Source organism: Dysidea avara, chromosome 9 (genome assembly GCF_963678975.1).
Source record: "Dysidea avara chromosome 9, odDysAvar1.4, whole genome shotgun sequence".
NCBI lineage: Eukaryota > Metazoa > Porifera > Demospongiae > Dictyoceratida > Dysideidae > Dysidea > Dysidea avara.
This window is the reverse complement of record NC_089280.1, coordinates 2170777-2182062: the sequence shown is the minus strand read 5'-3', so window position 1 is coordinate 2182062 and position 11286 is coordinate 2170777. Positions and strand designations below refer to the sequence as shown.

At 37.7% G+C, this 11286-nt stretch overlaps 1 protein-coding gene across 1 annotated transcript; it reads right to left on the bottom strand.

Moving 5' to 3' along the window:
* On the bottom strand, positions 1 to 9722 carry LOC136266099 (gamma-aminobutyric acid type B receptor subunit 2-like). The gene is made up of 15 exons (XM_066061063.1): positions 9435 to 9722; positions 6545 to 6688; positions 6187 to 6360; positions 2777 to 2878; positions 2652 to 2717; positions 2406 to 2600; positions 2112 to 2357; positions 1987 to 2053; positions 1862 to 1933; positions 1662 to 1809; positions 1458 to 1593; positions 1299 to 1406; positions 1117 to 1242; positions 726 to 1067; positions 1 to 677 (listed from the first exon to the last, which is right to left on the bottom strand). The coding sequence occupies exons 1-15, from the start codon at positions 9690 to 9692 to the stop codon at positions 174 to 176; spliced, it is 2688 nt and encodes an 895-aa protein (XP_065917135.1). The 5' UTR covers positions 9693 to 9722; the 3' UTR covers positions 1 to 173.
* Between the last annotated feature and the right edge of the window lie 1564 nt (positions 9723 to 11286).

Below are 11286 nucleotides of genomic sequence, written 5' to 3'. Positions count from 1 at the left end.
AATATTTTACTATGTAGCGAACCATTCTGTAGGTATTGTTTGATACATTAACATAAAATCGTCTTAAAATGTTTGGATAAATATAATGCATATATGCAGATACATCATGTCCTACACTATAGCTCTAAATATAAACATAGATACTAAACATAGATACTGCAAAAGGACTATCCTTAAACTGCAGTGCTTTTGTAAGTGATGAGCTTTGGAAAAGTGGGCTCTTCCAGTAGTTCTAGATAACGCTCACTGCATAGCATATCAGAGCCTTTCATGCTCACATGATCAGAAATCCTCTTAACTTGTGGCGATTGCTTTTGAGCAGTGTTCTCTTCTTGTTGGTCAGTAGTCTCAGCTTCAAAGTCAGACACTTCTTCATGTATGGGTGAGAACATGACTTCTCGTTTGGGCACAAAAATACTTGCAGTAGTAGTATCAGTGTTATGAGAGAAACTTGGGTTTGGGTCAGATGTGATGCTGACATCAGAAAATCGTCTCCCAGCCAAGTAGGTAGTTAATGATGACCGTCTTTCTGAGAGGACACTAACAGAGGAGCCTCTTCTCCCAGGCAGTGAAGAAGAAGATAAACGTCCACCATAAAATGGATTGCTAGCTACAGATAAATAATGAGACAACCTCGTTTTCTCATCAGTAAATGGTCCACGATACACTCTGTAGATCTGTAACAATGAATATCATTATAATTATATGATGCAAAAGGTGTGTACCTTTGGAATAAACAACAAACAGATCATTGGAAACATCCACAGACAATCACGAAGTGTGATCACCAATAATATTCCTTCTTGAACTTCATTCAATTTGAAAATTACCAATATAGCATAACAAACAGAGGACAATAGGACAGCTAGTATTGTTGTCAGGTTGATCACAGCTGATTCGTGATACTTGTGTAGCTTGTTGTACTTGGGAACATGTTTCTGAGTCTCATAAGCCACTGACATACTCAACAAGGCTAGTATGCAAGTTTCACCATAAGAAAGAGCTAAGAATACAAACTCATTTGGTCCTCTACATTCAAAATAAATCTCTTCAGTGGAAAAATCACCCTAGGAGCACATGAGATGAATCACACAAGCTTACTAAGCATCCTCAAACCTCATTGGTGATTGTGTCAGTATGTAATGTTAATGGAAAAGCTGCACCTTGAATGATTAGGATCAGTAAGGTGGGTGTTGCTATAGCTGCCACCATCAGAAATAAGTATTTGTCTGACAAGTATTTCTGTACAGTTGACAACATACATAACCACAAACTATCACAAATGTCCAAGTGCTTACTCGATGAACCATTCTCTTATTAAAGAAGACTTTGTACAGTCTCCAAACTTTAGCAAATAGCGTGCCAAATGCAACTACAAATGCCAGTTCATTAGTCCACGTCCTTGCCTATGTGAGGACTACATATAGTTGTATATTACAATCAGTGACTTCACTTACATTGCAAATAGTTGTAGTGACAACTTCAGACATATCATCATCTAGTTTAATAACATGTAGGAGGGTACCAACAAACCCTACCAAAACTGCTACTAAAATTAGTGAATTGAGTCGGTAACTGCTCCGCTTCACTACCCTAAAATTAGTAAACATTTTGATAGCCTTTTCAGTCATGTGCTGGTAATATTAAACAACACAACTTACGGGTGTTGGTTATAATAGAGGTTAAAGATGAAGAAGAATATTGCTGATAATATCCCAATAGAAGATACAACACCGGCTATCACACACTCTGCTAAACTACTTGTTATAACTGATGGAATAGGAGCATCTCTGGGAGGTGATGTACCACCTAAAGTGTCAGTAGTTAATGAACACACTCATCATATACCAGTATACATTACCTTGCCATTGTAAAATGTCCAATGAAAAGTTAGCATTTGCATTGTATTGTAGCACTGGCATGGCAACACCACCTATATATTATAAACAATATTTTAAGCATGTAAGTAAACATGATATTACATACCTCTATACTGGCGTATCTCCACTGAAGGATACTTTCTACTGCCATTCTCTTGTAGAGAGACATTTCCCTGTGATGAGACAAGTTTAAGTGACAGCTACTGGCTATTTTTAAAACTATGGACTGACCGATATTCCTTCAAATGACACACTAGCTACAGCTTCAGTGAACACATTTGCCATTTTAACTGAATCATAAGTGAAGTCTTCCAGTCTTCCCAACCCTCTATCTTCCAGTATTGATATGGATGAGTTTAAGGCAAGAACAATGGTCCACACTGCATCATACACATATCCATAGTTGAGAAATATATCTGTTGTGACTGGTCCTAATTCACTTTTTGTCTCTAAATCATCTTTAAACTGAGATACATTCTGAGAAGATATTTCAGATCAATAAGAAATAGAATGATAAACTCATACCTTATCAGACACTAATAACCGAGATTCATTACTGTCAAGCACACTGTCACCAAGGCCTCCCAAAGTGTGCTCCAAATATGTCATCATTTCGTCAGCAGTGCAGCCAGTCCCATCCACAGCTTCCCACCAGTTAGCTCTGAACCAACCAGGAATGAACCAGACAAAATCTGGACCTGCTAACCGATTTTTAATAACCTACAATTATTAGTTTGTAAATTCATAAATTGTATTACTATTAGTACTTACCATACACCAGAAGTTGATGGCTATATTATGGGGTATCCAGGCTATGATGATCCTGGCATTGACTTTCTGTGATCAACCATTGATTTACTAGACAGTACTAGTGCTGTACATGTGTAACTACTCACCTTGACCTGGTTAAGAACAATGGTAGGATCGGTGGTAAAACTTGCTGACATCAACACTTGTATGTCATTAGCTTTTAACGTTGTAACTGTATGTAGCTGCACCTAATAGTAATAATATGAATAATACATACAAGACTGATGGTTTACATGACTTATGTAGTGGTTTGGAAACCAAGCTTGAGAATAATGGTATTTTAAAGCAGGTTTGCTCCCATATCAGCCAGCTGTGCATGGACATTCGTTTGAAATTGGTTTGGGAAAGCCATGTGTCTGCATGTCTGCCAACACAACCTTGTCAGCAAACAAGCTTTAAGCCACATAGAAAATAAAGCATCATTCAATGAATACAGGCTGGTTTTAGTGTTTACACATGTTGTGTAGTAGGTGAGCTTCTTTTTAAGCTGTATCCATTACGTTTACTTGAAGGGAACAGATTATAACTAGCTTTCGTTGATCTGACATTATACTCAAAGTTGATCTGACATGACTTCATTGTATAACAATACATGCGCTTTCAGCAGTGGAGCATGCCAAAGCTATGGGGTCTGCAGCCCAGGAAAAGTTTGGATTTTAAATGCTCTGAGATTGCAAATGATGAGGATTGACACCCAAAACTCCTTCAGCAACCATGCGCTGGATCATTTTAAAGCCACACACATACTGTATAATCCACCCCAATGCAATGTTTTGTGGCCATAGACTTGATAGACTTACACATACAATTATTAAAACTGAATTGTGATTATAGCTAGATAGCTAGTTATCAAATAAAAATACTACTTGTGTCATTAAAGTCGTGAGTACTAGCTAGCTATATCTGAGATGGAATTTTGAACAGTGGCAGAGAAAATGTTAAGTGTATGAATCATACTGAAATATAAGGAAGTGAATGAACATAATTATTCTAGCTAACAATTATGATCCTGCTGCACAGGGGCGTAGGGAGGGGGGGTTCCGGGGGGTTCAGGAACCCCCCCTGTAAAATTTAGACTTCTGCAAGCAGGATCCTAACACACCATTTAGTGTGGCAGGACAAAATGAGTGAGCAATATAGTATAATGGCACAGCACAACAATTGATAAAACTTACATTCATCTCTCAGGGAAGGATTTACAGAGGTAACATGAGCCCTCTTCAAAACTTATTAAAAAGATCGATATACTCTAATAGAGCAGTCAGGTATATACTCTAATAGAGCAGTCAGGTATACTCTAATAGAACATGCATGTGAATATCCATGTCCATATGAAGTTTTTCAGACATTCCAACATTAAATGCAAAACTTAGCATGACCTAATACTGCTATAGCTTTGGTGTGCAGTGTTTAAAGATATAGAGCTCCAGTAATTTATCACTTGTGTTATGCAAAATGAATTCATGCTATGCATATTTGTATAGTTATATTGTTTTGATTGTCATTTGTATCAGTGGATTCATGGCTCCTATACCACAGTGAGATATAACCATCACTTACAGATTACTATATGTGTCTCTATGTGTTATGCTGTCTGTTTCCACTAGGTGACTTTATCTAGTACTACCTTCATCCCAGGGGCACTTAATGCATCATAATTAATGTACTTTTTGCATAAAATATAGCAATTTGCTGAGTTTTGATTTATTAAAATATTGAAAGTCTCTCAGCAGCTGGGGGCTGTGCCCCCAGACCCCTGCTTCTAGTAACTCAATGCTGGTGCTGGAACCCCCCTTCAAAAAATCCTGGCTATGCCCCTGCTGCAGAACATTCAAAGTGGCTGTTGAAGGAGAATGTGTGAACTTGTAATAGTAAGGTGCAGAACAGTGAAGAGCATGCGTTTGTTTCCCATAACCTTTCAAGTGCACCTTTTGTGCTATAATAGCTCTTTATGCCCTCCAAACTTGAAAAGAATCCAATAAAGCTTGTGTGAGTTACGGTAATTTTTGTAAGTGGTGCAAAAAGAAAAATTAACACAGAAGATGAAGAAAAATATGAAGGAAATAAGAAGGATTGCATCTCAAAGATGGCTGGACTGATTTAGCTCAAATTTTGTACTGTATAGTAAAAGAACTTTGGTGGTAAAAAACTTTGGCAAATTTGGCAAACAGCATTCAATTCGCCAAAGTTTATGTTCGCCAATTATTTTAGATGATCACATGAGCACATTGAATAACTAGAACTTGAGATGAAGGTCAGCTCATACCACCATGCAATAAAGATCGAGCTGACTTTGGAGATCCTTGAAATGTGTCCCACAGTTTAAGCACTTCAGCCACTCCTTGGGATAGCATTTCAAACTGGCTTCCTGTTCACACATCAACTAATTCATCGTCTCATGATGGATTTTGCTAAATACTTTGATTTATGTGATAACCTCTGCTACTGAAAAAAGTAAATAATTTATGGCCACTCTCGGCATCGCAGGAGATAGCGAAGCACGTCTCTCAGTCTTTGCTAGAACGTTGTTAGATCAGTAGCTACAAAAGTACTGTTACAAAAGCAATGTTAGCTACTTATACACTTACTACACTACTTAACTGATGAGTTGACACCTTGTTGTTACCTTACGTACCATCGAGTAAAAACTTTGGCAAATATTATTTCAATCGCCAAAGTTTTTTCCACCAATTTTTTCAACAGAGGGGTTTTGTCACACTTTTTTACTGTCAAAGTTTTTTACTATACGGTATGCAAGATGTTCCACCCCGAGGAATGTTGTACAGAAGGAACAGGTTATTTTTCTTCAGCTATTACTGAGGCAAAAATGCATGAAAATAGTGCTTTCTTGGTTCCTGTAAAATACACACTTTTCTGTTGCTCATCCAGATGCATTGACTTTCCTTGGCCGCATGACACACCACCATGTGTCCTGATTGGTTGTAGTTTGCCAATGGCTTAAGTTGATCCCACCAAATTTTCACCATGTATGGAGCTATCCACAGGTATCTATTGTATTGGAAGAGTACATTATACCACCTGAAATTTGTGTATTTTCAAAGGGCTTTTCCAATCCGTTATTAATATTACAAGTGGTAGTACTACAAGTGGTAAGTGGTAAACTTATATAGGAGCAAGAAATAGAGTGAAAAGCTACCAGGTTCAGTTTGAAGTCAGTGGAGGCTCTTTATCCACTGAGAGCACCTGTGACAGTTCCTGAGAGCATCCAGCCAACTGCTGCTACGTATCTGTAGTTCCAGCACAGCCACCGAGTGGTATTAGAGCACCAGATCATTGATCAAATATTCATGCAGGGCTCCAAAAAACACAGGCACACCAAAGCAGACCCATGCAGCAGAGTGGCAGAAGGATAACAGTAAAATTTATTTGTAATAGCCTACTGTAGTAAACTGTTTGTGACATTAAATACAATTTGATTTCTGTGTGAAAGGACAAATCAGGTCTTGTATAATAGACTGTGTGTAGATGTGCTTACATTAATATTGAAGTCATCATCATGTGATATCACTGCAACTCTCTTCCACTGTAACTGTTTGATCAGTGCAATGTATACATCAGATATTTGTTCTGTTAGTGGTACCATCCGATAAAATCTTGGATATCTGTGTCTCTCTCGTGCAAACTTTGAGTCAGACGCAGTGTAGGCCACCTATCATAAGGAAAACAAGTATGGAGAACAGTGATAACTACATAGTACTAAATGCATAACTTTACAATTTGATACCTCAATTGTATTGAGATTGTGATTGAATGACAAACCACATAAACCACAAGACCATTATTGTGTCTTATAATAGTATTTCATAATGAAAAGAATGAGATACAACACTCACTTGTGTAATGTTTAAATGTCTCTCGGCAATTTCTCCCATCACAAAAGAAGCCCCAGAACAAGCAGTTCCAAGGATCATTAGTTTAGTTGGTTGTGATGGATCAGTTTGTTGGATGAGGTGGTACACTGCTGGGATCGATGAACACTGTACAAAAGTGACATATAATTGTTACAAAACCAATCAAATCACATATCAGGCAAAATCAAACTAACACCACCAGTGGATAGTTACACTATCGTGTTACTAGTTTTGACCCTCAGTACTACTCAACCATATACTCGAAGCTGGTTTTAACAGACATCTTTTCTGGGTGGTGTGGAGAGCTCAAATGGTGATTTCAGGCCTTGTGCCCGGAAGGACCTGGCTTGGCAAGAATCAGTGGTTTACTGGTGGATGGCCTGATAATGTTGGCCAAACGATTTTTTTTTGTGATGCTGCATATCAGCCACTAAGAAGCCAACTGTAATCATGTGTCTGGACTTCAAATGTGGTCTGCCTCTATTGTGAAGTCCACCCAGCTACCCCCACCCTCCTCCTCATGATACTATCTTATTTGGTGGGAAACTCTACAAGCAGTTACAAGTACTGTAAGTGGTCTGAAAGGTATATAATAGATTGATACTTATCTTGTGTAAATTTCATGCTATCCTTGGCAAGTTATGCTGACTTGAATTCTTTAGAACCGTTTATCCCAAAACTTCTAAAGTGCAATTTGGAACATTTTTCAAAAATTCAGTCACAATCAATGGCAAACTATGATGTGTTCCATATGATGTACACAGACCATGTACATTAAAATGTTTAGCTATATTGTCTGCTAAGAACCTACAATAGTTGCTCTATTTAATCTGATTGCCAAAGTAACTGAGGGCCTGGTATATGTATATACCTGGCATTGGTTTACACTGATACCTGCAAATGCCAGTGATGCAGCTACAGTACTATAGTATGTTCACGTTGAGCTGAATCCTGAAAAAACAGCTAAAAATTAAAAGTGGATTTTTTCTCAACAGAGTTAACATTTCAGCAAACCAGATGATTATTGGTAACAGCAAAGGTGTCAACAACAGACACGTACGGTTTGGCTCCATTACAAGTTCGGGAAAGAGCTGTAATGGACACTGTACTTATATAGCTTCCCCATAGGAAATGTATTGTAAAAAATTTGATTGGCTGTAAGTATTATGTCAAACATTTGAACAACAAGATTTTGAAATATTTTTAGCGGGTCAAGCAGTACTACAAATGAGCCAAATTTCAAGATCGTGTGTAATTGCATCCATGAATTATTAAATGTTTTTGAGGATTCAGCTCAACATGAACGTACTATAGTTTGTTAACATATTTTACATGGAAAAGATTGAAAGGTTTGTGAGGATTCTGTTAACTGATTGACATTGTAGAACTGGCTATAACTTTATAATGGAATTTCAAGAAACATACACAAGAGGACATGTACACATTGTAAGGTGATTCATTACATTATTGGGAATGTACTGTATAGGCCCATATAAAAATACCTTTCCCACATATATTATTATTAAACATATTGTACTCTTGCATGACTTATGGGTGGCATATGATGTAATGCAAAACCAAAGCACTAAGACAAACAGCAATGGGTAATGTGAACCATATGTTGACATGCAGCTCCCACATTGTGGAACAACATGTCATGTGACAGAGTGAAACAGAGTGTAACATCCACCCACATTAAAACAACAAATGGTTATGATATCATGTGTGGTCTATTATACTAGAGCTGTAACCGTAAGAAAAATTTTCCATAAATTTCCCAATAGAATCCTGGCACATAATAACAACGTGAATGATTGCTTCATCATCCAAGCTCCTATGTAGCTACATGAAATTCTAACTCTGATATGCAAGCACTGACCATCGTGGAAAATTGTGTCCATTACAATTGTGTCTTTAAACTTACTGACAGACAGAAGGCGTAGAACTAGTGCCTATATACTTTATAGTGGATTACTTTGATTGGGATAGTGATTTTAAGCTACACAACAATTAATTTTCTGATGGTTGTGCAGAGTTCTAAATAATGGTGGCCATAGGCTATTTTCCGTACAATTTAGGCAAACTGCCACACAAAGTTGACTTTGGGTGGCCACATTTACTGTACATTACTGACTACAGTGGTGCTCAGTAAATGACATGGTAATTTTGATAATGGCCACTCAATTTCCATCTCTCATTTTGAACTCTGCATGGTTGTGTCACCAACTCAAAAGCACTATATAAACCACTTCAAAGTGTGCATAACAATACCATAATTGAAACCACAACTCTGCCTTAGGTACTGTTGCATCACATCCACTTTAGTTTATGCTAATTGTAACTTTCAATGAGATAGCCACTTATATGGATATCACCATTGTATTGACAAGTGTGCAGTGGATGAAACATACTGATTTGCTCACAACAATTAAAGGCTATAGCTACAAAGATTACTGAGATCCAGCAAACCCTGAAGAGTTACTCTCATTTCATGTACAAACTTGCAGCTAGAAGCAACTGAAATTTCAGGTTATTCCTAATGTTAGCTATAGCCAGGGCCAAGGTTCATAGTATTAACATAGTCATTCATATAGTTGAGCAGTGCAGTGGTCAGTTGAACCCCCGCTCGGCTGCACGCAGCCATCAACTCAGAAAAGGGGTGTGGCAATTCAATACTACTAAATGGTGGAAAACGCTTGTTCATTTTTGAGTGTACTTTACACTAAAACTGTAAAAGGGCCTCTCCAGGGTATGTACGTAGCTAGCATACGGGACAATGATCCGGAGCGTCACTCTCCGAACTACAAAAGTGCGGCTCCGTCATACTCAAATTATGCCATGTATATAGTCAAATCATGCATGCGAAACTTACCGCGGAGTTAGCATAGTCGACGACTAGTCGATATCCTGGTAGTAGGTCACATCTCTCATTGATCTCCTCTAGAGCTAACTTCATAATGGGTATTCTGTCTATCCCATCACAATTATCCACTCTAATACCTCTAGTATCGTTACTGGCAGTACAGGGGAAAAATCCGATTATGTGAATATCAATTGATTCATTTCTTCCACAAGGATCGTCCAAAGCACCAGTTAAACACCAGGTGACTAGCAAAAAGAAAGCACGCATTCTAGTGCTGCAGCCGGCCTTGTTACAGGAGGTGGGGTATATTTCACGGAACGAAACGGAAATGTACGGAAAGGAAGTGGTATAAAACCGCTAAAAACACAACGACACAATTCCGTTCCTCCTTGTTGCCTGTTGGAGAGTGATACAAAAAAAAATTAATTTAATACTTTAATTATAGATACTGAGTAGTTATAATCATAGATATAGCTATAATGCATATATAGACTATATATTAAAGCAGTACTATACAGTTTCTGTGTAAATTGACCATAGCTAATCGTTACATGTAGTTATATCTTAAGGCAAGGAGTTCCACAATCTAACTGCTGAGGGGGGAAATGAATGTTGGTAAGAATCACAAGTACATTCAGTGTAGTATTGTAGATGGTATTGGTGTCCATGAGCTATGAGTAGCTAGCAGATCTAAAATTATCAGGGCGTATACAATGAATCAAATTCTTACAATCATAATTAAATTTAGTTTAAGTATGACCTTCTAGTTTCAAGGGTTAACCAGCCAAGAGACTTCAGCAAGCTAGTAACTCTGATGTTGTTCTGATACTTGTTATACACAAACCTAAAGCAGCTCTGCAGTCTTCTCTGAAGCATATTTCATTTTATGAATGTCTTTGGTAGTATGAGGAGCCCACATTGTGGAGGCATATTCTATTATAGGACACACAGGTGTCTTATAGCAACGTTCTTTGATATGACGTGAGCATGGTCTCAAGTTGAGACATAAGAATGCTAGAGCTACATTAGCATAGTTTATTAATCATGTAAACACTAAAACATTCGAGATCCTCCATTGAATTTGGCAGGCTATTCCATAACTAATCAGTGGATGGCAAAAAAACTAAATTTGTGAATGCAAATTCTTTGAAAATGGCCCGGAGTCTCCTGTTATAGCCTAACTACATAGTGACAGTTTCACACATGACTAACTATACCGAGCCCTCATCAAGGTGCCCGCTTTTGCCATGGGAACTGAGGGTTATTGCTTTACAATACACTAATGTACTGTATTGATGGTTTGCCTGTGTTGGCATCCAGAAAAGTAATCAAACTTAATTTTAAAGTACTGAGAAATTATGTGAGATATACCTACATTATAGCAACTACAACAAAAATGACATGTGCATGCAAGGATTGTTTTGCTGATAAATTTTTAAAGCACATATGACTCACAGGACAACAACAGCAGCAGCAGCAATCCCAAAGTAGTGTCGCCAACATACTATACTAACATGAGATCAAGTCATGCATCATGATGGTGTATGTTGACTTAGCTTTCATGGAACCACCAAGTTTCTTACATGCATACACATGCACTCAAAAATGCTGTTTTAAGTGCTGTATATGTAGTTTGATAAAATTACTGGCAAACTCATTAGTATTGTCTCACCTCACAAATTTGTGTGGGGTCCCAACATAATTAGAAGGGTATAGTAGAGATAGCAGTACATACATGCTAGGAATGTATCTATATATACTGCTATAGCAGTACATACATGCTAGGAATGTATCTATATATACTGCTATAGCAGTACATACATGCTAGGAATGTATCTGTATACTGCTATAGCAGTACATA

Excerpts from the sequence above, each read along its gene's own strand:
- LOC136266099 (XM_066061063.1), bottom strand. The coding sequence starts at position 9,692 with ATGCGTGCTTTCTTTTTGCTAGTCACCTGGTGTTTAACTGGTGCTTTG. Across the intron at positions 2,879-6,186 it reads ATGATGACTTCAATATTAAT|GTGCAGCTACATACAGTTAC; the intron begins GTAAGCACATCT and ends TATTACTATTAG. Across the intron at positions 2,718-2,776 it reads TTGTTCTTAACCAGGTCAAG|AAAGTCAATGCCAGGATCAT; the intron begins GTGAGTAGTTAC and ends GGTTGATCACAG.